Source organism: Lepisma saccharinum, chromosome 9 (genome assembly GCF_977018435.1).
Source record: "Lepisma saccharinum chromosome 9, izLepSacc3.1, whole genome shotgun sequence".
Taxonomy (NCBI): domain Eukaryota; kingdom Metazoa; phylum Arthropoda; class Insecta; order Zygentoma; family Lepismatidae; genus Lepisma; species Lepisma saccharinum.
The window spans coordinates 66,303,194-66,329,954 of NC_139237.1; the positions used below are offsets into that span (position 1 = coordinate 66,303,194).

At 38.0% G+C, this 26,761-nt stretch overlaps 1 protein-coding gene and 1 non-coding gene across 2 annotated transcripts in view; one reads left to right on the plus strand and one right to left on the minus strand.

The window, feature by feature from the left end:
- Nucleotides 1-21,439, plus strand: part of LOC145992092 (phospholipase A2) — a 98,606-nt gene extending 77,167 nt beyond the window's left edge. Inside the window, exons 2-4 of the mRNA XM_083128317.1 lie at nt 12,233-12,441; nt 13,526-13,685; nt 19,258-21,439. Of these exons, the coding sequence (XP_082984443.1) occupies nt 12,233-12,441; nt 13,526-13,685; nt 19,258-19,489 (601 nt within the window). The 3' untranslated portion in view covers nt 19,490-21,439. The remainder of the gene's footprint in view (nt 1-12,232; nt 12,442-13,525; nt 13,686-19,257) is intronic.
- Nucleotides 15,498-15,570, minus strand: TRNAR-UCG (transfer RNA arginine (anticodon UCG)). Its single transcript has one exon. It is a non-coding gene; the product is annotated as a tRNA-Arg (tRNA).
- Nucleotides 21,440-26,761: the final 5,322 nt, after the last annotated feature.

The window sequence follows — 26,761 nt, forward strand, 5'->3', positions numbered from 1 at the left end:
AGCAGGATGATGGGACACCGTGCCAGAACGTGCCGTCGCTTCCTTCTTAATGCGAGACGAAGGTGGTGTTGCAAGAACGTGCAGTAGTAGGCTGCGTTGACCGTCTGCCTAAGAGACGTTGTTCTTCTTGCCTAAACATATTGTTAGGGCGCTTGCACTCTCGTCCTCTGCTTCAGAGCACTGCTGTTTTTGACTGAATAACATACAATCGCACCCCACTCACTATACTTCCTCGTCTGACATTCCTTTATCAACCACGAAACGGTTGTGGCGCTGTGACTCGCCCCTTTCACGGGACAGCAGTGTTGCCATTACTTTTTATCCAACCCTTGTAGATATCACTAGTATGGTATTTCAAACAACATACTAAAAGTCCCCGACAATCCGAGTTGTGCTCTGGCCGCCATATTGGAAAATGGCGGATGAACAGTGACTTCTTGGCTGTCCACATCCCTACCTCATCAGCTATAACTGGTATGGGGCAAGTTTGTACTTAAAGTTTTCTCTGAATTGGTCTTGTGATTCTTTAGTAAAATAATTTATTAAATAAAATCTCTGGATCAACTGGATACAACACATCTGATTTTCACTTCTGAAGTGACCGCTCCAGTGATAAACTCTCTTATTTTGTTCAAACTTGACATTTGCCAAATTTTTACTGGATCAACATCATAAGCATTCAGAAGGATTGGTTTTCTTAATCCCTGTTACTTCCGTAATGATTGACTTTATGTCATCAAAATCAGGGAATAGTGGGTGAGATGAGAATCACTAACAAAAGATTGAGTTTGAGTTTTAAGTCCACTTTATGCACAGTAAGGCTAATCAGGACTGAACCTACAGTTTAAAGTGAGATCGGAACCAATATGTGCCTCCACCGGGTATCGAACCTGGGACCCCTTGATTACAAGTAGAAGGCGTTATCACTGCCATCGGGGAGGCCTCGCTGATAAAAGAACTGAAACTCTTGCTTATCCCTTGATATACGAGACTTTCATGCATCGACATGCTGCTCATCTTTTTTATCTGGAAACTAATGAACATGCCAAAAAATTCACTTAGCATTGACTCTGGTCACTCCTCTGCCATCCCCCCCCCCAAATCTTAATGGAGCGCCGAGTTCGATACCCGGTGGAGGCACATAGTGGTTCGGATCCCACTTTAAACTGTAGACAGTCCCGATTACCTTACTGTGCATAAAGTGGACTCAAAATACCAACTCAACAACAACAACTCTTAATGGAGCGCATCACGGCTCAGTTGTTCTCGTATCTGATCAGAACTTTCTGATCATTTTATTATGGTTTGAATTTTTGTTTTAAGTTCACTTTACGCACAGTAAGGTTAATCGGGACTGGTCCTACAGTTTAAAGTTGGATCCGAACCACTGTGCAATGTGTCTCCAACGGATATCGAACCCGGGACCCGTTGATTACAATGCCATTTTATTGTGAAACAACCTTTTTGGACAAAGTTAACATGCTCCTTTGGAGTTATCTTCTCTTTCAGACCAAGCATATTATCTCCTGCACACAGCTGACATAAATAACTGCATGCAATGATAAATTGAACTCATAAATGACATTCTGTAAGGAAGAATAAATGTAATAAGTACAGTTTTATAGAAGATAAATACTACAAAACATCATGGAAAAGACGTTTTCGTGAGTTCCGCACTTGCAAAACTGAGCGGGAAAAGAAACAAAATTTCTCGCTCAGCTAGCACCCAAACGGCGCATCCTAGAAGAAAAATGCACAGAACATTTTTTTGTAGAGAATTTTATGTAGATTATATTTTGTCATAACCTCGTTTGCTATAGTAAAATACTTTCCAAGCGAGATATTTGCAAAAAACTGATTTTGGGCGCCATTTTTCCAAGATGGCGGCGAAATACGGGGTGGTAGAGGGGTGCAAAATTAGTATGTTGTTAGGAACCCTTTTTTGAAGTTAATAAAATTTGTTGCAGCTTTCCCTAATTTTTGATGACCTATTTGTGAAAGTCGTTCATTTGTCTTTCACCAGTGCATAGTACGGTCAGTCTCACCCATTGAAAATGGCGCTGAATGTCGGTAACACCACATGCGAACTTCTGTTGCACATGTTCTATGTATAATGAAGGCATGTGTATGGGTCGCCATTTGCATATTAATAGTAACTATGTGTTTTGCGTCTAGTAAGCTTTCAAAATGTCTAGGAACACATGGGCCACTATGTGCTTTCCTTCCAATTAGTTATCAAAGTTTCTAGGAGCAGCTGGAGAAACTTGAGTTATCCGCATAGTAAGCTTTCAAAATGTCTAGGTTTAACAGGAGAACTGCGTATTTCGGTCAGAAAGCTTTCAAAATGTCTAAGATCATCTGAAGAAACACATCTTTTCTCGCCTTGTAAGCTTTCAAAATGTCTAGGATGAGTTGGATAACTATATGTTTTCTGTTCAGTAGGCTTTCAAAATGTCTAGGATCACCTGGAGAACTATGTGTTTTCCGTTCAGTAAGCTTTCAAAATGCCTAGCATCAGTTGAAGAACTATATGTTTTCTGTTCAGTAGGGTTTCAAAATGTTTAGGATCAGCTGAAGAACTATGTGTTTTCTGACCAGTATGCTTTCAAAATGCCTATAGCATCAGTTGGAGAACTATGTGTTTTCCGTCCAGTTAGCTTTTCAAGATGTCTAGAATCAGCTTAAGAACTATGTGTAAGGTTTCAAAATGTTTCGGAGTATCTGGAGTGAAGATACTTACACAGACTGGTGCAGGGGGTCTTATAAATGCGTCCATGAGGGAACTGCTTGCCAACTCTTGCTCAAGTAAATGATGTGAAACATGCAATGAAAATAACAGTTGCGTAGCTACGGTATAGGGCTTAAAAAAGATGCTACATGAAGTCAAACTGGATTTGAGAAAAAAAGGATATTAAATGTTACGGTAATTACTTTCCAAATACCCGACCTTGATCTTGTTTGAAACGGTAAAGTTTTCATTGTCGTAATTGGTACATCCTCTGCTGGTGTGTTGCACAAACTTGATAACGTCATTGATGGAACGGCAAATACTCAGTTATTTTCCTTAAAGCTGTCAATCACCCAATGAGTGGATTTACTTCTTTCAGTACCTCTTTCACACGTCCTATCGACAGAACTTTAAGACGTGGTTGTCGTTTACGATCAAGTAAAATTGAAACCCCGGAAAACCGACATCCGGGAGAAACTCAGCCATCATACAGTAGTTGACAGGATGGAGCAAGTTGGGAATGGCACTTCCAGTAATGGTAACACAAAACGCCGATTCTTTAAGGATCCTAAGAAGTCAACCGAGGTCACATGCATTAATGGACGATACATAGTTATTATTCTACAAGTAATATTTTCAGATATCCTCATAGTTTCTGCAAGATACCCTTTGAATATTACCAAACATCTCTAAGAAGTATAACCGTTGTATTGAAGGCTCTGTAGTAGAAATCACAAGATCTTGATTCATGCCCCAGACGTCGTAGCAGCAGCAAGGGCGTGCCAACATGAAGGGGTGGGGCAAACCCCATTGAAATATCTCATATAGCAGAATAAAAAAAAAACATGTAAAACTTTCTTTGTTCACTTCTTTTAATTCAGAATATGTATATAAATTACACAATCAAAGTGTCCCGGGTTCGATACCCGGCGAGGCACAAGTGGTTCGGATCCCACTTTAAACTGTAGGTCCAGTCCCGATTAGCCTTCATGTGCATAAAGTGGACTCAAAACACCAAATCAATCAATCAAAAAATCGTGCAAAGGTAATTCGAATTTGCACTACAAGTGACGGGGAAAATGTCATCACAAATTTCAAGTTTTTGTAAATTATTATGAATGTGTGGGATCCCAAAATTTTGGTGCTAGGGTCGGAAAAATATCCCGCTTCCAAATTCGGAAAATGGCTTTCTGATGATCGAGATCTTGAACAGTCGAGACATTTCAAATCATCTTGTATTAAAAGTGTTGAAAAATGCTCGTAAATGACAGTTTCTTTTATATTTCAGGAATGTGTAAACAATCATTTTGGAAAAAAAAGAAAGAATTCGAGATATCTATATACATATGTTACGACTGAAATAATAATAATAATGGTAATAATAGTCATACGCCACACGCTCACACAATGTTTATCAAAAGTATGTCCCACATTTTTCTTTTCTACGCGCCTCCCTGGTAGCAGCTATTCTTCCAATTGATCAGCTGTTTGAGGAGGTTCAAGAAGCGAAAAACAAGGACATATAAGCAATCAGAGATTGATTCTCCTGAAAAAATTGCTACGAATTAAAATGTTACTATCATCCAGGGGCGGTTACTGATATTGTTGCAGTGTTGCACAACGACCGGATATTTTACAACAACATTTCATACTGTTTGTTAGTATACTTCTTCATTTGTTTTCGTATTAAATATATTGAACACAAACAAACAATTTTGCCCTTCATTGCTTCATAAAGCAAATTCCATTATGATCTGTTAAATAAAAGAAGGCAGGCATCCTGCGAGATTTCACAGTGTATGAGTAGACGCACAGCTACTCGTTGCAAAGCTGGTAGTATTGGAGCAAAGTCCAACGCTGTTCTTCCTATCCCCTGCTTCAGTCGGTTTGGTCGTTGCAATGGGTTTACAACACAGCAAAGTCAGGTGACCCGTTTCGAATCCCCCGACGGGTGAGGGAAGAAGAGGACGGACCAACAACAAACGCTTGATTGCTAATTCTTTCATACACCGTTAGAGAGCAGCAGCGTTCGAACAGCAGCCAAGTTCTCCCTGTCCTGTGTCGTAGAGCAATAGACAAAATGTCCACGTTAAGCAAAGATAAATATTTTATTTGGGTCAAGAAAATGTCATGAAAAACTCAATAATTTTGGCTTTGTTGTTTTGGTAGACACCCTGTAGCAGCAGTAAATAGCACAATGTATTCTATTTAACAGTGATGTGTTATGTCACTATAGGTAAATAATGTAATAATTTCCATGATTATATGCTTTCTATGCTTCTTCTTCGGTTATTAGAGATTTCTTGAAAATCTTACCATTTCTTAATACTTTATTTTTCTTTACCAGGTCTACGAGAAATGAAATTTTGTCAGATTCTGGTGGTCGGCGCCCTGGGCGGTTGCGCCCCTCTCTATATTGCATAACAGTTTCCCCTCTAAGCATTTTATACAGATAATGCATGTATTTATCCATGAATTAGCCAGGAGCATGACGTGTGAAAGTTTTTTTTTTTAAAGTAACAACTTTCTCCAATCCTAAAGTTGTTCCTGACTTACCATGCAGGCGAACGAGAGAATCATGACTACTTATTCTAACGGAGACTCTCTGTTAATCATACACACACTGCCATCTAATTTGTGTTTAATCCCCCCCTCTCTCTCTCTTCCTTGTTTACGAGGCAAGGATAAATTATGGAGGTCGTGCCGAAGTTTAAAACTTTCCGGAATCGCTTTCCGAAGAGAAAAAAACGACTCCATGCCTCGTTTACTTGCACTTTCTATGACAATTTCGAGTAAAAATCTTGTGAATAAGCACTACATCAACAGACGGCGCTGTAATTCCTGATCGATTGAATACTGCAAGAACCCGTAATGGTAACGTCATTATCTTGTAATCAAGATATCCAGGCACATCGTTGTTCTGATCTCACTTCAAACTGTATGTTCAGTCCTGATTAGCGTACCTGTACACAAACTGGACTCAAAGGAAAACTCCGAGTTCCGTAATCTTACTGCTCTACCAAAAAGAGAAAAACCCTCTGACCTTGTCATCGAATTTTCGATCCTAAGCGAGCGGACGGAGCGTGGATAACCTTCGTTGGCAAACTGTGGGTGTTCTTCAATACATTGTCATCATCTTTTAGCACTGACGTGCACTGAGGAGTAGCTAGTCTAGCAGAGATAGATCAATCAATCTCACATCTCGAATTATATTCAAATCACAATATTTATTGTCTTGTTAAAGCCACCACAGCTCATATGCAACACCTTTTTTCCCACGCTCTTCTCGTCCATCGGTGTTCTCCGCGGGCAAAACTGGCTGGATACCCTAGCTCGCTCTTCTTCCGCCTGACCAGTTTCCAGGTAGAAACGGACGCCCGAGAGAAAAGGAAGATTTCTACCTCTACCTCCTTTGCCCCCTCTCCCCGCTGCAATGGTTGAAAGCCCGTGCTTTCAGGTCCCCCAGTCTATCTCTTATAGGACAGATAGGGGATTGGTTTCTCATAGATTTTTTGTAAATCCTCTAAAGAACTCAGGGTAAAATTTTCTGCAGTTCTCTATATTTACACAACATTTTACACGTTGTACAATATGTATGTATAATATGGAATGCAGTTTTATTATTTATGAAATGGGAACCTGTTATGTTTTTTTTTTCAAGTATGTAATATATAATGATTAAATTACAAATATGTTCTCGGGCTCTCTCTCACTCTCGTTTTAGTAGTGTTTTATTTAAATATACTACTCTCGGCCTGTAACAGTCATAAATACGGATGTATTTATTTGGGCAAGAGAACGCGCGTTCATATTGTTGTTGGATTGGTTTATTTTACTTCGCTTTTCTGCCACATTTGGTTATCGGGAAAATGAGGATGAGCAATGATATGATGAAATTGATGAAGGGACCTCATATGAACAATCCAGGCCAGGATTCGAACCCGTGATGAGTGCGCATTCTTGTTCCTATGTGTTATACTCTGCAGTGAATAATGAAATAATTTGGAAAGAAAAATGTATCTCAGAACTCGAAAAGCCAAATGAATATTATTGAAGAAACTACAAAAAAGTGCGTTTTGTTACCTGTTTTGTTTTTGTGCATAAAGTGGACTTAAAACACCAAATCAACCAACCGTGGGGCACCAGAGGACACCAGGAGCTCCGGGTTCGAACCCCGGCCTGGGCATGGGTGTTCCTTGTGTTTGTCCCTTCATTAATTTTATCGTATCATCTTCGCAATTAACCAAATGTAACAAAAAAGCGACGCTAAGTAACAAAAATGAAATCAAATCATTGATTGATTGCTCGATTTGGTTTATTTTACTTCGCTTTTCTCCACTTTTGGCTAATCGCGAAGATGATACGATAAAATTGATGAAGGGACACACACAAAGAATACCCATGGCCAAGCTGAGATTCTAACCCAGGATCTCTGGCTTATTAGTCAAATCAAATCGTTTTTTATTTTCGAATGTGGGTGGGGTTTACGTGTATTTTTTTTAGTACTCATTCATCATTTTGTAATCTTTTCTTGTTATTGACATTCTTTTTTTTTTTAGGAATACTGGGCCCTAAAGGTGGGAGGGGTGTGACCCACACCAACCCCCCCCCCTTTGAGCACGCCACTGACTGCTACCCCAAGTGTCGACGTCACCGCACGTCACTGTCTTTTAGTGCCAAGTGTTTGTATCATCATGAAGGGAAAACAGTACACAGCGAAAACACAGACGTAATATTTAACGTTGGTGAAGTGTTTGACAACGAAGCAAGGGAGGGAAGTTTAAAATATTTCAACGCGGGGGCACTTGGACACAAGCGGGTAGGGGAACGTTTTCGTCTGCGGTTACGCGAGAGGAAAAGAAACAAATGCCTATCCACTTTAGTTCTCTCCTTGGTACCTTTGTAATTGGACTTATCCATTGCCTATCTTTTTTACCTACATTACCACGTTCTCTCGTCTTCAGGTGAACAAATTTCCTTTTGCTGATGCTGGGAATTGAAGCTACTATGGAGTGTGATTTTAGCATAAATGCGATGAGCTACCTATCTATCAATCCACACCCACCTACACCATCCTTCCCAGGGAGAGACATCAACAACATCAAATCGTTTGTTGCTGGAAAATTCCCCTTCGTCTGTCCTTTTCGCACCTTCCCATTCACCCTTTTGCGTATTGCCACTCTTCTCTGTTTCGAATGCACACTCATGGCTGACAAGAGTGACTCCAAAGTTCAAGGGATGGTGAATTAAGCAGACTTGCTGTAATTCAAGAAAACAATGGTTGCGTGCAGGATTGCAACATAAAAATCTTGGTATATAAGACTAGGAAATCCTACTCTATATATACGGGCTAAGCAGGTATATGTGTTGAGAGGAATTGAACACATAAATTTCAATTTTCCATTTTTGAAACTACTGAGTAGTGTACTCTAAAGAGCCTTATATAATTAAAATACACATACTTTTTTAAAAGTAATAAACAACATACATATTTATTACTAAGTGAAAGTTGCCAACAAATCGAAAGCAATCCTAAACAAACATATTATTTAATAATGACATGAATTTTAAGCTTGCAGTACACAATTTTTACACTAATTGTGCAATGTTAAGAACGTTAAGAAATTTAGAATTATGTAATCTAATAATTACAAATTATACAATTGTAATATTGTCTTTCAAACTTACAAAATTGTAAGTAACGAGTTCAAGTTAATCAGGCTCTTACCCAAGGGAGAGGATGGGGCCATGCTCTCCCCCCTCGAGGTGTGAAATATTTTAATGTGAAGCTATAAGAACCTACGAAAAAATAATTGATGATTTCTCAGATTTTGCAATAATTTCGATTTTGTCCTTGCCGAATGAATAAGTTGTTTGTGGAGAGAGACAGGCTCTAGAAGTCCGCAGTCTGCAATATTTGGTAATTTTAGTTTTAAAATCATTGATGCAAGGCTACCAGACGTCACGATTTAGTCGGGAGCTTTTTGTTCATGTCCCGACTTTTTTCGTCTCGGAATCTAACTCGGACATGACTACTAGCTATAAAGGCAGACTTTTGCACCACTCTAGACATTATACTGGTTGTGTAGGCCATTCTGTAGACTACTGTGGCCGTGTCCCAAAGGTGCAAGACCGTACTTGAAGCCAGCATCCTCCGAGTATGGTCTTGGAGTGCGGTCTTGAAGTCGTGGACTGGAAGTGAAAATCTTTCGAATTGCACTTCGACTGCAGCGCCAAATACGATCAGTAGATAAAGCTGAGTACTCGTTGTTTTCCCCACGTTATAAACACTTGTTTTTAATCATAGAAATCACGTTGCATTTTCAAATGTTCGTACACATACACTTCCAAACATTAGAAGCACTTTAACCAACAACTTGCTGACCCATAACGTATATTTAACCTGTGTTGCTGACTTTCTACCTCCGCGATTTTAAACAAACGAACAACGAGTGTGGAAATCACGTACCGAGTTAGCTTCCATCTGCACTGCGAAATATGCACTTGCGTACTCCTGTACTTGGCGCTTTCGAACTGTACTAGGTGACGTCACTTCCGCCAAAACCATGCTTCAAGTACTTCGTACCTTTCGGACAGAGCCTTTGCATATTGTTAAAGGTAGTCAGTCATTGCTGCTACAACCGTTTTAAGCATTGCCATTTGCTGGTAGCTTCTTTGGGTGGTAATATTCTGTGGTGGTTAGGTTAGGCTTGTTGGGTTTGGTTCACTAAGAAGAAGAAGGCGACAAAAAATGGTTGTAGCAGCAACGCCGACCATTGTTAAAATTGCTTGTTTTGATTTTTTTTTAAGAGTAAAAAGCAGTTTGAAACTCGACAAGCAAATAGGAACCCCTTGATTACAGTGTCGTTAATGTTTGACATTCATTTGCATGCAGGGGAATTTTGTAAACTCTTTACATTATGCAACAATTTTCTCCACATGCACCGCAAAGTATGTGGTTACTTTTCACCGCCACTGAGAAGCCTAGGCGCCGAATTCTTCCGATATTTGAGGGGGAGGCAATGCTATGAAAAGCATAAATACCGAGGGGGTGGAGGTTTTTTCCCAATATAAACACACTCGACGTAACCTTTGCAAAACTGTTATTACAATTTACTAGCTCTGAAAACGAAAACGTCGAAACTTTTATTAGCTGGACAAGGAACTTACTGTATTTTGGTTACATAATTGTAAAGTCACCGGCAATATAAATGGGACACCTATATCCTGAAATACTCGCTTCCCTGCAAGGCGTTGTGTGTGTTGCCTAACTCTACGGCAATAAGTGGATTTTTAATAGGAAATTTTCTATGGCAACTTCTACCGGCGCCGTACAGTTAGGCAACACACACAATGCCTTGCAGGGAACTATTTTAGGATCTAGGTGTCACATTTGTTGGTCACTGTACAACATGATACTTTATATGTAACTTTGGATTGAAAATTTGTCACAGTCTGTTTTATAATACGTATTCCCACAATCCTTTATTGGATTTTAATATCTTCACACATGCTCATACATTCGATACTTGATGGAGGCAGTGGTTCGGATTCCACTATAAACTGTAGGTGCAGTTCCGATTAACTTGTTTGTGCATAAAGTGGACTTAAAACAAAAACTCAAACACACACATACACATGTATTTTGTTGAAATGTTGTTTTACGCATCGTATAAATATATAACACTGCAACTTCCACAACAGCCACAGCACGGAGACGAAGTGGTTGTCACGGCGCGCTACGATGCCAGTGGTCCCAGGTTCAAATCCAGGCCTATGCATGGGTGTTCTTTAAGAATGTCTCATCAATTTCATCATATCAACACTCATCCTCATTTTCGCGATTAACCAAAAGTGGCAGAAATGCGAAGTAAAATAAACCGAACCAATCCAGCCACAATAGTAGTACTAATCCCAATTAAATAAAACAATGCATGTTTCAAAACAATATTTTCAACGTCTACTAGACTGTTTCTCCGAATGCGATGGTTCTATCGCAGCGTTCGATGAAATCCTACATATGTTTACTGTTGATATTATCAGTTTTTCGTTATACGTGATACAGTGCCAGAGAGTTAAGACGCTTTTGGGTCATCTTGAGGCGACGCAAAGCACTGAAACTACAGCGCAAGAGGCTTAACCTAGCACGACTCCCACCAAAACCTTCTCTGTCGTCTGCAGGACGTTGTTGCCATTGATTTCGGCTCAAGCAAGCGGTAATTTGGGGGTGCAAGCACAGATGTCTCCATCACCAACATTCACGTCCTTGACAACGTGGCAACAAAGGACACGCGAAGGAAGCGGCGACCCCTAGTAGGCAGAGGACAAAGCACGTGCTGTCTCCAAGGCTTCTGCCAATGGTTGGAAACATTCACGTGACGCCCGGGAAAGTCTGCTAGCAGAAGGAAATCTATGGTTTGGCGCGAACTGTGCCAGGTTAAAGCTTTTACGTTCAGCCTCGCAAGAAGATGCACGTAGTGTCTTAGCAAGCGCACTACTCTCTCTAGTTCTCTAAATAGTTGTCTTACTTAAGTACAATAATAATGCGAAAGAAATGTAAACTCAATAGAAAGCTAACAATAAGCTTGAAAATGACTATGGGTTATGCTAGGATAATGGAATCCATAAAACTAAGCGGGGAATATTTTATTGGAAGCTCCAGTAAAAAGAAGACTGAATTGCAAGTGATGGTGAAATAAGATATTCAAAGCAATATGAATGAAATGTATAAATATTATATAGAGAGATTATCAAGGGTAAAATATCTTATGTAACTTGCTAACATTTCAATTGATAGACTTTGCATGTGAAACAGTGGGCAAATTAGTTTATGTCACTATTTTTCATCCAGAAATATTGATTGTCTTTCAAGAGGTATTGAAATATTAAATCTCGTGGATACTTTCTCCACAAGAAATTATGAAGCTTAATAATTATAATTTTAAAGTTATATGTAGTCTACAGGTATTATTAGCATGCAGTATTAATTTGGCATTATCCATTGTCCAGTGCCTTTAACTACACTTGTTCAAATAATGTTGAAAGTTATACATTGGGCCTCTTATAGGGGGACTCAAGCGAAAACTGGAGGGGCCCGGACCCCTCCGCCCCCCTGGTTTCGGCGCCCCTGCTGAGAAGGAGGAAAAGAAACTTTGTCTTCTCAAACCTCAGGATTTTTCTGCAACTGACGTTTATCCTGCCAGTATCTTCTTAGCCAGTGTCCCAGACAATTTCTTTTTCTTTTCATTATCATTTTCAGCATTGCATTATGTTCACCAACTATTTCCCTTGTCTGTCCATTTTTCACCTTAGCTCCGTTTCTAAAACTTCTAGTCGCTTTTCCTCAGTTTTTCGTAGCGTCCAGATTTCTGCGCCACTGTTGAAAAATCTAGGAAGTTAATCGGAGGTGCCTTGGTAATGAGTGAGATGTCACATATTAAATGATACAGTAGTCCCAAGAGATGCAAAACTGTTTAATGTTTGTTTTTCTTCTTTTCTTTTCAGCAACCAGCAGGAGGCCAAGCTCGCTCTGAGGAATCTGACGCAGATCTCGAAGCCTTTGCAGATAAAATTCGACGAAATGTTGGACTTGATGTACAAATGTCACCAGCTTCGATCTCCCGAGATTCTGGCCAGGGGGGCTGAGAATGTCTCTACCCACAAGGATAGCAACGAATTGAATCCGTACACCGTCCTCCACGGCATTTTGCCAGGTAAGCTAAATATACTCCGTTTGGTTGTTGGATTTTACCTTGCATTTTAGCGAACAGGCCTACATGTTGCAATAGTTTTCTGCACTTGGAACCAGGGCTCGAAATGGGCCGGAACGGCGGTCCTGTTCGTTAATATCTGGAACTTTCCTGGTTCAGAAATGGTAACGGATCATTCCGGTTCGTTTAAGGTTTTCCATTTTCCATTTCAGTGTGAACTACGTAAATTGTTCTGCACAATATCGTACACAAATTCGGTTCCTCTTTTTATGGTCATTCGTTATTCTTTCATACTTTCATATTTTACATTTTCCCTGATTAACCTAACGGTATATAGTGGGCTAGGCATCCTAAATCAAACTCATATCAAATCGTTCTTACTACTTACTTTTTATCTTTCTGATCCTAAGCTGGACAAATTATATTGTTGACGTTCTGAAGAACAATGCATATTAAGAACTAAAGGAGTTGGCAAGAACATTACTCGACTTCACTTCCATATGAATTGATAAATCTTTCTCTGCTTAGCTGACGCGAGTTTCTTAACTGCTTAATGTATGGTTTGACTTTCGATTTCCAAGATTTCCGTCTGTTCAAATTTTAAAAAGGGAACTAAATTTCAGAAGACACGTGTCCAATATATTTTATATTATTTACATTATATTATTGGTAAATTGTTCAATATTAACTATTATTAATTGTAATACAGGGCGTCATTTTACTATTCACTAAAGTAAAGCGGTCTTTTTCCTGAAAATGTCCATTTCGAGCCCTGCTTGGAACTAAATTATGGTGACCAGATTTTCATAGACGTATAACAAGACATCCATGAGCACCCACAGGGAGGATCGAGGGAAGGTCACTATTGCTGCCTGGGGTCAGATTCGACCCCACTGTACCATTTAAGATGAAAGAAAGCTTGGTTACCTTATAAACGTAGCTAAGTAAGAGCCACCATTTACCTTACGGTATATTTTTATTCTCAGCGATTCTAAATAAATGTTACAATTTACCTCATGTTTGTTGCTTGATAAAGTAAGCGTTGAGCAAAATACCATCTAAGTGATATAAATATCTTACTTTGCAGGTACCAAATGGTGTGGTACGGGAGATATAGCGGAAACTTATTTTGACCTTGGGACAGCCCCAGATTTGGACCGATGCTGTCGAACGCATGACTTGTGTCCTGTAAAAGTCAGAGCATTCCAATCTCGTTATAATCTAATCAATTTCTCCGTCTACACGAAGTAAGTACATAGCGGATTTAACATTTTGTTTTCTCTAAGCATCAAATATCTCCACCTAAAAAGTAATTATGTAATAGATTTAAGCATTTCATTTCTTTAGTATACGAAAATATTTGGTTCGCTTTTCTTCCTACTTCATCCTATACCAGCACTGAGGACCATAAAGACAAGGGAGCATTTGCTCCCTAGGCCCTGCCTCAGAGTTTATTATTACTATTGACGAAAACATCGAATCTGAGTACTTACACTATTTATTTCGAACAAAAATATAACCAAATTTAAAACCTTATAAACTCAGTGAATAACAGAAACTACAAGAACAAATGCCAGAGAAAACACAAAAGAAAATTTACACAGAATACGAGACACCAGTTTTTCATCACTTAAAAATCAGAAGCCCTCTTTACAAAACTAGTGTGTACTGAAGCGTTGTCCAACAATTACTATATATTCTTTGACATAGAAATAATTATCTGCTAGTATTTTTTAACGAATTTGCTACTCCATATTATTCATTAGACTATAGAAAATTGTTATGAAATACTTGAAAATATCTAAAAGCTGTCAGCTGGACTTGTGTTTTCTTCTCCTTAAGTAGAATTTGTAATGATGAACAAAATATGTTTTATGTATACTTACTTATAATTTACAATTATATAAATTTGTGGCCGCGGTGGCTCAGTCGGTAACGCGTCTGACTACCATGCTCAAGGTCCCGGGTTCGATCCCCGGCCGGTTCAAATCCGGGAACTTTTCTAAGGTTGGAAGCGGCCCCGGCGCCCACCCAGCGTCGAATAACATGGGTACCTGGGGGAAACCCTGGGGGGTAAAGGCGGTCAGGGGCGTGATGCTGATCACATCACCCCCACTCACGACCGGATCAAGAAAGTGTGGGGCGTTACCCCCACACCCCCTATACGCCTTCATGGCGTGGTGCTATGCACAGGGGAGCACTTTACCTTTTTTTTTATAAATTTGTTGTAAAATAGCATTTGTCATAATGTGTGAAAATCCATAATTCAGATGTCAGAACACAAGGCAATCATTATTTGTGTATTCCCATTACTAAACCTTCTAATATAGACGTTTACAATGTAGTGATTTTTTTTGTTACTTGTAATTGAATCTTTTTTATTCAAACTTATTTATTTCAAATGTGTTTTCTAAGAAACGTTTCAGAGTATGAAATTCTTAAAGTATAATTGTTAATAAAAACTGTGACTGTCTCTTCATCAATTTAATCTTATCATTCCTCATCCTCATCATCACGATTAGGCAAAAGTAGAAGAAAATCGACGGTAAATAACAAAAAAAAAAAAACATTGAGAAGCAACTTACTTTATTCGCCGTATTTAGCTTCTATTTAAAGTAAAGCTATATTTATGAAAACAAAAACTATTTTCTCCCCAATTTCTGACATATCTGTAGAAGAAATCATGTATTGCTTATTGTTAGCCTCTGTTGGATGAACAGTTTTCAACAATCTCCTAAAAAAAGAAGAAAAAGTTGTCTTCAAATAAAGGATGTCCATTTGAATAGATATGGGAAAAACTTCTTATCGGTAATCCCAAGTAAATTTAATAAAATTTAAAAAAATGTCCATTTGAATTCGTGAAATTAAATGCAGCGGAATTAGCAAATGGGAAGGGAACCAATTAATGTTGGAACTAAACAATAAACTTCTAAGGAGAAAGTAGTTGTGTCCAGAAGTTTGTCTCTTTTTAACATTGTTTATTTGTCTTAAAAATTTATCTGCGTTTAGAGACCGAGAGTAGATAACCTCACATGAACGTAAGAGAAAAAGAGGTGCAGCGACCGTGACAGGACTCGAACCTGCAATCTTCGGATCCGAAGTCCGACGCCTTATCCATTAGGCCACACGGTCCTTGAAAGCAGCTTCTTTTATTAAGCACCCGGATAGTCCACTTGTCTTGCAATTGGACCATGGAGATATTTCCAGTAGTATTTGCGTTCTTCGAGAATTATACATAAATATTATTTAATGGTGATTATTGACGAACTGCAATTTTTTATTATTTTTTTCAACAAATTATTACTTCCTATTCTTTCTACTCTAGTGCTAAAAATGTAACACACAGCAGAGACTTAATTTTACACGCCCAAAATGTGTACGTTGTATTTACCAAAGAACACTGAACTTACAGCTCTTTCTGTTTGCCTTTATGCATGAACGTAAATAGAGATAAATTATGGGAGGGGTTCCACTTTCATTAGCCCAATTATTATTACTATTATCATTAAATAGCGTATAATTAATTAATAAAATATTATAATTTAAACAATATAGCCTAATTGTATATATCAATGTGCACTAAATGTATTAACAATAACATTCTTATTCTTCATTATCAGTGGAGGCGACTTTAGGGGCTGAGGAGAGCAGTTGCCCCTCCCCAGTTTTTGCCCCTGCATTATAGCTTCTCAATGCTTAGCCCTAGTCTAAAAAGAGAAAATAAACTATCCTTGCACGCACCCAATTTTGGCACAAAATCGCCGCTACTGATTATTATTATTGTAATTTAGATAATTTTTTATAATTATCTATCTAAATATGTCTGTATTTTCATTTTTTGAAAGTAGGCTTATATAATTAATTATTGCCAATTACGGTACATTTTTACATAATAAGTTCTGAAATATGGTGAGGTTCCGAAGAAAATAACAGTATTGTATGTAATTGAGGAATATATGACCTCTAAACCGTAGATATATATTTTTTCAAAATTCCACCAAGTAATATAGTTATTTAATCAATTATTGGATTACAAAATTAATGCAAAATGTTTACTAAATTTATGACGGGGGTTAGACCCATTAAACCCTCCCTTTATATGAGCCTCTGCCGGGAGAAGCAAAGAGAAGGCACACTAGTGAATTGGCTACTATTTCAGGTAGTAATTTTAATTGTTGTATGTAGGTGCTGTTGTGGTTGTTCAATTCCCTTGTTCAATAAAATATAATATTGTTGAAACTATATTATTGAAGCAAGAGTACGTGAGTGTATCTCAAAAACTAGAGCTATATTTTTTTAATCTGAGGTCGTATTTGTTTTTCTTGACCCAAAATTAATCAAGTGTAACTATTTTAAATAAGAAAACAAATTTAAAATATTTTTTGTTGAGCATTATTGTATCAAAATGACTTATTTTTAAAAGAAAATTAAGACCGAAGGGGATTTTCGCCCTGGTAACCCCCTTTCGAGTTTGTATTTGTTTACTTACCATCTCTGTTCTATCTATTTAATTTCGACGGCGAGGACTGATGTATTGTAACGTTAGATGCAAATCGTGTTTAATTTTTTTAATGAAATTTCATAGAGGATTCAGGTATTTGCAGGCGCAGATTCAAGTGCCTTTAGACCGCCGAGCGTGTTTTCGAAAGTAACCTCTCTCTGGCCGCCGACTTTGCGCGCGATTTTTAAACTTTACACTTATTTCAGAAGAACGTTATACCTCGAAGACTATTTGAGCAATCTACCTCGGGTAACTTTTGTTTTGCCGCTAGAACATCAGGGCATGCAACCGTGAAGGAATCAAAACGCCAAAGCCAATAAGAGGGGTTGGGTGGGCCGCGGCCCCAACTTTCAGTGAAAAAAAATCATAAAAATGGGGAGTTTTTTCACATATTCGATAATGTAATGCACCCAGGAACATGAAATGACTTTCATTCGGTTGAGAAAGGACCATTCTTTGAAAATAAGGCTAAAGTTTCCCTCCCCTTCCAAAAATAGCGGGAAAAGAGGGGCAAACTCCCCATTTTTATGATTTTTTCATTGAAAATTGGGGGCCGCGGCCCACCCAACCCCCCTCTTATTGGCTTTGGCGTTTTGATTCCTGCACGGTTACATGCCCTGATGTTTTAGCGGAAAAACAAAAGTTACCCGAAGTAGATTGGTCAAATAATCTACGAGTTATAACATTTTTTGTCAAATAAGTGTGCAAATTTAAAATCCACGCCAGCTTCCATAAGTAACTTTGGAGTCGGGGGGAGGGGGGTCCTTGGAGGGTGGGTTTTCATCCACATGACATTTCAAAGTTTTATCTCAACATCTTGTCAGCGTTTAGAACCTCACATACAAGTATGAAGGTCCTAAAAGCACATGAACTTTTTAATCAGCACGATGGTCCACTAGTGGACCATCGGCGGACTACGCCTATATTTTCGATGGTCCACTAAAGTGCGCGTCAAATCTCCTGCATATGGCGATAGCCAATAGCAGCGCACTGCAGCGGTGCCATGTCGAAATCTCACACGGAAAAGAGACAGCGTGGTTGAGCGAAACGCCTTGTCACGGAAATAGGCAACGCCGCACGTCTGTGATTCGCTGGTGCTGTTCAGCCTTTCAAGGCCATATGCAGGAGATTTGACGCGCACTCTAGTGGACCATTAGCTGACTAAAGATTAAAATAGCTAAATCTTTCGTCCAGTGTTCGAAGTGATTCTTAGCTGGGATGATGCTTCGTTGAGTTTGGTGATAGGAGGGGGGATGCTTCTGTAAATCAACATTGTTGCAATGAAAGGATGCTTATTAAAGTTCTCATTCTTCACTGTAATTTCATCGATACTCTTCTGACTTTTTTTTTAGACTTCTTCCACAAACACTTTAGTGTCTTCGTGAAGTACAGTGTTATTAAAAAAGAACGGTACAAAAGTAAGGTTATTTTTTTATAAGTGAAAAGAGATACAAAATCAACTCTGGTGGGAAAGAAGGAAGGAAGGTTGTAAAATTATAGCCTGTGGCTGTAGTTCACGTAAAATCCGCTAGAGGCGCTACTTGTTGTTGATAGCTAAAATGGCAGCAACGAAGGTAGAACAAGCATATTACGTAATGGAATTTGCACGAACAGGGGCAGTTGTTACAGTTCAGAGACTCTTTCGTGAGAAATTCAAGAAACGACCACCACATAGACACTGCATTACACGCTGAGTGCAGACGTTTGAATCAATTGGATGTCTGTGCAGTAGAAAAATTCCCGGTCGACCAGAAAAGCAAGAAATGGATTATCGTTTTGACATCTGCCGTGTTATCCAGGGTGCTCATATCCAACATTTGTAATTGCCAGGTAAATTTACAACCTTCCTTTCTACTTTTCCACCAGAATTGCTTTTGTATCTTTTTTCACCTTAAAATAAATTAACTTCACTTTTGTACCATTCTTTTTTAATAACCCTGTATTTATTTGGCTTCACAATGACATTGTAGGTTTTTACTTGTCATATGGCCCAAATAAAGTTCAAGGCTTACTCTTATAGCAGGTAGCCTTTGTATTGTGTGGCACTTCGACAAATATTGTAACAATGACTTGGATTCATTTTCGGTGATAAAAATACTTTATGAATAATGTATAGTCTTATTACGGAACACAGTAGTCACCAACCAACATCACCAGTGTAATCAGTTATGAATAATTCTTCAGCTATAATTAGGCTCTAGTTGTATCAAGGATTTTTCCTTCTATTCGTGAACTCACTGCATTTTTACAATACAAAATATGATTAAAAGGGGGAAATGTAAGGCAAGCTACTAATAATAACTTCTTCTTACTTTCAGATCTCACTGCGCATGTGATGACTATCTGTACAAGTGTTTAAAGAAGAACAACCATTCTTCGGCAACTGTAATGGGCAATGTCTACTTCAATATTCTCCAAGTCCCTTGCCTGGATGAAACATACCCAAGGGTATGTGTGATGAAGAATGAAACCAATGATTGCGTCAAGTGGGAACAAAATAGATCTGCAGCACCTCAACTCAAGTTCAGGACGAGGAGAAGGCAGTTTTGATAAACTTCATGTCATAAGGAGAAACATTTATGATGCAATATAGAGGCTTCCGTCAAATACAAGCTTCTATTAAAGACCAGTATTTGCAACTTGGCTGTAAGCTGTTATGAAGAAAAGACATTGAAATATAGTTTGAACATTGTTTTATTACCGGAAGAAGTAGTCTATTTGTTCAAGAACCTGTTTTGAACCTTGTACAACAGAGATAGCAAAGCACTTGAGAGAAAATTTTATATTCTGTAATTAGGGATATACAAGTGTAATGTTCCTAACCAAATGCAGTCCTGGTTTGAAGAACAGGCTAAAGACATAATTCTTTTAACTACAAACTTTCAGGCACCCAATAATCTCTAACTTGAAATACAGCTTTATTTGTTGTTATTAGGGGATACTATATATAGGAGCATATTACTGCTCTTCTGGTATCTTGAGAGGACATAAGGGAAAATAAAGGCTTTGAAGTGGATATTTTGTGCGTCCTTTAAAGTCGAGTGAAGACATTCCGGTGAGTGTTAAAGTAACCTAAAGTAAAACACTTGAAAGTTGCTGTTATTTATGATTTATTGAACACAAGAAACATGTAAAAGACAATGTGAGACCTATAAGCTGTTTTTCATATTAAGGTTGTCATTTTGTCCATTTGAATGACATGGACATTTTTGGAAATGATTTCTTCTTCAATTTTATAAAGTATGTAGCAAGTAAAAACCCCTGTGGGAATGACGCCAGATGAGGTAATACAACACAAGTGCCTCTATCTCGCTGAGTTTGTTTCCAAGAAGTAGTGGGCGTCCATGCGAGACGTTGTTACCTTGTTACAAGAAAGACTCTTCTGACACTTTCATATTTGAAATAACAGTGTTATTATTGTTCCTACTGCAACTGTAAACCAATACATTAGTCCACCGCTATTTGTGTTTCGTTTAAAAACAACCGCTGAAACAAAGCAATTAAAATTGTGAGAATTTTGTGGCGGCGATATTTACCTGGCGAAGAAAGAGTTATTCATGTCATCGTCGTTACATACACACTTTTCCTTTCTGCATAAATATCCCTTTAATTTAATCTCGTACTTTGTAGAAACATTCATTTTGATTTTTAAGTGATGAAAGTGGAACCTGAAATTTAGTCAGTGAACTTTTGCTTGTTTTATGTTAAATTTTATTAAACGAACCAAACTTCACTTATCTGCCTTCAAATAGTGTCAGGTTTCAAATATCAAATTTCTAGCCAACTCAATTGAATCCATTTTAACTATTAACACAAACTGTTAAAACTCGCAGACTTTTTTTCATATGCGATTAATAAAAAATATATTCACAAATAGGATTGTTCATATTTCTTGAATAGGTTTCTACCTATTCAATATTTACAGGACCCTGCAGCAAGAACCTATCGTGTGTGGTACCTACGACCAATATCTTTCACATGACTACTAACTGTTAAAGTACTGAAATTACATACTTATGCAAGTGCGAAATATCTGTAAATATTTGTACACAACACAACTGAATATCTGTGATATCTATGTATATGTATGCTTTTATATCATAAATAGATCATATTCTTATACACTGCTTTATAACAGATTAGAGATTGATTCTTACCAGTCTCATTTGCTTATACAGAGAAAGATTTGTTTATCTTCTCAAATATCTGTTTTCACCTGGTACGGTGATTTTACAAAATAAGGCATACAATTAGTATTCTTAAGCATCATGCTGTTAATTTAATTTAACTAAGCAGTTATGATGATACATCTCACACGAATATTTTAAACTTATCCATCTTTATCTCATTCAATTAACATGATATGATTTTAAAATGGTAATGTTTAATGTGAAATCTCTTAATAGAATTTTAATTTGTAATCATTATCACATGTAAATTTTGTAGCGTATTTTTGTAACTAATCCACTGTTTTAATTTTATTGGTAATAAAGACATTATATTGAATGTTTTTCATTTTATTAGTTATGAAATGAAAATGTATTCTTTGTAAAGGACATATAAGCAAGAATAATATGTAATTTTGAGACTGAATATCTGGAATTGATGAGCTTATGGCTGAAGCCAAGCGTTTTCATTTGCAGACATCCGAGGGGTGATCTAAAAATCGGGGAAATTCTCATTCCTAATTGAACCTGCAGAATGAAAGATTGCATGTTTTTGTATTGTGATGCGTTTCACATTACCTAACGACTGAGAGACTGTGGCACTCGCATATGCAGCTGTGTTTCTGGATGAAATCTGCTGTGGTGCTGGTGTAAGTTCATGTACCAAGATTCCATTTGCTTTCAATGGTATTAAATGAGAATTTCGTTGCAACGTCTGGTTCATTTCCTTTTAACTTTTCTATGAATGTGAAAATAAATATACTATTTGGAACAATGGTCGCTACGAGAGTAAAGAAAAGATTGACCATTAAATACTTATAATTGTGAATATGGAACATTCCTTAAATACTTCACATGACAAATGTCGTGATAATCAAAATTGCGTTTCCATTACAGAAATAGGTTTATTATTAGTGTTAAAAGAAATCAATTTTAAACAAATACACACTGATGAGCCTTAATATTTTCCTTCGAGCATTGTGTTTACGTCCAGCGACGAAGCGTGCCGATGTCCAGGGGTGGCTCAAGAAGATAAAATTGTCACCGTGGTGAAGTGGATATTTGGCACCCCCTACTGTCCACCCTGCCAGTGGCGTCTCCTGACCCTGAACTTAAGGCGTTGTCAAAGAAGGAATGTTAACCCCTCCCCCTCTCATTTCTGTGACCTAATATTACTCATTTTCTACGAACATTTTTGGTGTAAATTTAGAAATATTTAGAAAAACATTAAATTACATAAATTATTTAAAATGAAGTAAATACTTCATTTAAAATTATAATATTTTTGAAGGGTAAGGACAAGCAAGGACTGTTTAAACGAGAAAATTAATGTTCAATACTTCGCCATACAATTAATTTTTAAAGCAGCAGTTTGCAACCAGAGGGGTTCGTGGAACTCCCATCACCCCTACAAAAAACACCCTGGACATAAGAATGACCCGTTCATTGAAAAATCGCTAAAATGCACATTCCCGGTTTTTCCCTTACCCTTCATTTCTCCTTCCAAAAAGTAAATTTTGAAAAATCGACTGCTCATTACTTACAGTTACTTGAATTCCAGCTCTATTCTTCTTTCTTTAAAGAGAAATGCCCTGATCACCGCCTCATAAAATTTGGATTTATCCCCTTCTCTCAGCTTATAAAGAAATTCTTTCTCGATGGAGATAATTCAACTGACCACTCATTACAGAAGATTCATTGTATGTCTGAGCAATTAATTTATCCCCACACTTTTATTTATCCATTATTTCAGTCACGTGACTAAAAAGAGCTCCTGCAGTTTTATCGGCGCTCATGTCATGAAACCCAAGAAATCTTTCAATGACTTTTCTGTGACTCCGAAAAAAAACGTAACATCGTTGACACCTGAGATTTATTGCTAATGTCTGATGTTTCATCGACAATGATAGCCACAAAGTCTGTGTTTTGAATTTCATTGTAGATTTCATCTCTCAGAACATCGAAACTGAATTTATTAAATAATTTTGAATGCCTGCCGAAGTACCGCGAAAAACTGTAGAATTTAATAAATGTTCTTTTAATGAGGGATCAAACTCGATACTTGCAATAAGGAATTCCATTTAATTGCCCTCATTTAGAGATGCTGCATTTTCCTCATGGCCTCGGAATGGCAGTTCTTGCTTTGTTAAATAGTAGACGGCGTTAATCAACCTCTTTAATATTTCCCTGTTCTTTTTTACTTTTTCATTGTGCAGCTCTGTTTCAGATTTTCGTTGAGTATCCAAAAGACCGTCAATTCTAGTAGGGGTGGCAGCAAAACTACTAAATTTAAAGAAACTAGAAAGATGCAATTCAGACTCACTGTGTTTCTTCACTGCAGTATTGAGATGATTCAAATCCGCATACCCTTGATAATTCCAAACACTTTTTTAGTCGAAAGTCGGGACGGGGTATTTTTTAAATCCCGACATTCGGGACGGGAAATGTTCGAAATTTTCCGAACCTCTTGAAAAATCGAATTCTACACGTCATTTTCACCTTAAGTGATTGTTTTTGCATTTCTGATACAAAAACTAAGAATTTCCGATAAGTTCCAGACATTTGCAATGCCGAAAACATCGAGAATTAACAACTTTTTACATTAACCATTCGGTATTTCCCGACTGCTCGGGATCCCGAAAAAGTCGGGAAGTCATTTCCCGAAGTCGGGATCGGGACAGGAAATTTTTTTCCCAATCCCGGTGCCGACTTTTCGGGATCCCGCACTCCCCTAAGAATAATAAACATGTTCAACAGTAAAATTTATTCACCACATCACACCCGCAAAGCCAGTCTGAAATTTCATAGAGTTCTTTTCGAAAATGTCTCTCAAAACCCTTTTCCAGCACCACTTTTTACTTTAACATATTTTGACATCGTGAGATTCGGACATGGTCGACCATTGTCAATCACTTGTTTCTTCTCTGAATATGAAAGCGAAAAAAAGGAATCATTTAAATAGTTTTGCACAACACTTTCACTATTCTCCATCTTAAAATAATCACATCACTTCACACCACACGTTTAAAAAATAATGTACAATAATCACGACAAAACAGCGCGGAACGCGGAGTGAATGAAAGCCAAACCGTTGGGAACAAATACAACGCCTTGAGAAGCTAACCATACTTTTTGCTAACCATGGTGGTGGGTGGCAGGATGCGCATGCGCGGTCATCCTATGTTTCGGCAGTGGTAAGACGTTGTATTTCCTCTCCAACGTCCTGGCAGTCTGGGACCGATCTGCCTGCCTGACAACCACTGCGCGTTGCGCCGCGTTCGTAAACTACCGGGCGCTCGAAACTGACAATTAAAGAAAAACGCTCAAAATCGTAATTTATAAAAGTACAGATACTTTCTTCTTTATTTCATTTTTCTTTGGCAGTTAACACACGACTTACACACCCAGCGAAATCGCCACTGCACCCTGCCACCCCCCTTCAACTGTCTTACATTTCAACTTTGTTAGATTTGCTAACGTGAGGTGAATTTGAATTCATTGAAGGTAAAATGCCAATTGTAAATCTTTTTTGTAACTGTAAGTCCTAGCAATTCTTCATGTTGCAGATTTTTTTCTCATGTTGTTCACAAAAATGTTCCGACAAATCGTCCTGTTTTCAGGTTTAAACGGGTCTTTAAATTTACATTGCGCAACCCACGAAGTACGAAAAGTAGAATATTTTATTTTTATTTTGTGAAGAATAATATTCTTACTGTTTCATTGTTTTTACACATCACGATACCATACTCTTTAGTCTTTAGGCATTTCAAATACAACAACAGCAACACACGGCGGCCACTCTACGGCGAAACCTAACCATGCCAGATATCAATAATGAATAACCTGATGAATAAATAATAATCATGGAGACGAAATAATCTGAACTTCTTCTTCCGTATGATGGCATGTTAGCATGCCCACAGGGCGAATCTACTTATACGGCAGAATAACATTAAATCCTGTTGCTTTATGCAAAAATTGAAAATACGTATAAGTTTCGAAGAAATCAAACTGAATTGTCACAAAGGTTGAAAGAAATCGTCAATTAACTTATTCTCACGCATGGTGACATGTTAGCATGTCCACAGTAGGGATGGCCAGATCCGGATCCTAATTTTTTTCGGATCCGGTTCCAAACGGATCCAGATCCAAAACTTTCGGATCCGGTTTTTTGGATCCGGATCCGTTTTGCCTTCCCACATGAGCGCTTCTTTGGAAAGTAAGAATGTGTTTATAACATATTGTTACCTGCTAATATTACATACATAATATAATATACGTACATACATACACACACACACACACACACACACACACACACACACACACACACACATATATATATATATATATATATATATATATATAGTGTGTGTGTGTGTGCGCGCGTGCGCGATTTGTAATTAATACACTTACAAGGGAGGTCTAAGTCTCCCCCTCTGATTTCCATGAAACTTGGCAGGTGTATAGAGCGGTCCAAAGAAATACTTTTTTTTTGTTTCGGCTAAAAAACTGTTTTAGGGGGCAACCCACCCCCCTCAAATGTCAAGATGAGGACAAATTGAAGTGGGAATTGACCCCTGTGTCCCCCTCCGATTTCCATGAAACTTGGCAGTGTATAGAGGGGCCCAATGGAAGAAATACGTGTTTTTGTGTTTCAGCTAAAAAAACTGTTTTAGGGGGCAAAACCCCCCTCAAATGTCAAGATGAAGACAAATTTAAGTGGGCATTCTTCCTTTGGGTCCCTTTATACACCTGCCCAGTTTCATGGAAATCGGAGGGGGACACAGGGGTCAGATCCTTACTTCAATTTGTCCTCATCTTGATATTTGAGGGGGTTTTGCCCCCTAGAACAGTTTTTTTAGCTGAAACAAAAAAACACACGTATTTCTTCCTTTGGGCCCCTCTATACACCTGCCAAGTTTCATGGAAATCGGAGGGGGACACAGGGGTGAAATTCAACTTAAATTTGTCCTCATCTAGACATTTAATGGGGTTTGCCCCCTAACACAGTTTTTTAGCTGAAACAAAAAAACATGTATTTCTTCCTTTGGGCCCCTCTATACACCTGCCAAGTTTCATGGAAATCGGAAGGGGGACACAGGGGTCAGTTCCTCACTTCAATTTGTCATCATCTTGACATTTGAGGGGATTTTGACCCCTATTACAGTTTTTTAGCTGAAACAAAAAAACATGGATTTTTTCCTTTGGGCCCCTCTATACACCTGCCAAGTTTCATGGTAATCGGAAAGGGACACAGGTGTCAAAAGCCCACTTAAATTTGTCCTCATCTTGACATTTAGGTGGGGTGGTTGCCCCCTAGAACAGTTTTTTAGCCGAAACAATAAAACACGTATTTCTTCCTTTGGGCTCCTCTATACACCTGTGAAGTTTAATGGAAATCGGAGGGGGACACATAGATAACCTCCCTTGTTAGTCTTACACTTTGTAATTATAGAACACTGCATATATTATAATGTTTTATTTTAATTTTTAAAACTGTAACTGTAGAACAATTGTATAATTTTTGTATAACATTTCTATCTTGTTAAATGTGTTAGAGGTTTCATCCTGGAATGGAATGTCTCACATTTATGTGTGTTTCCATTTCCAATACATTCGAATGAATACATATTCCTTTAAATGTCATTTACAA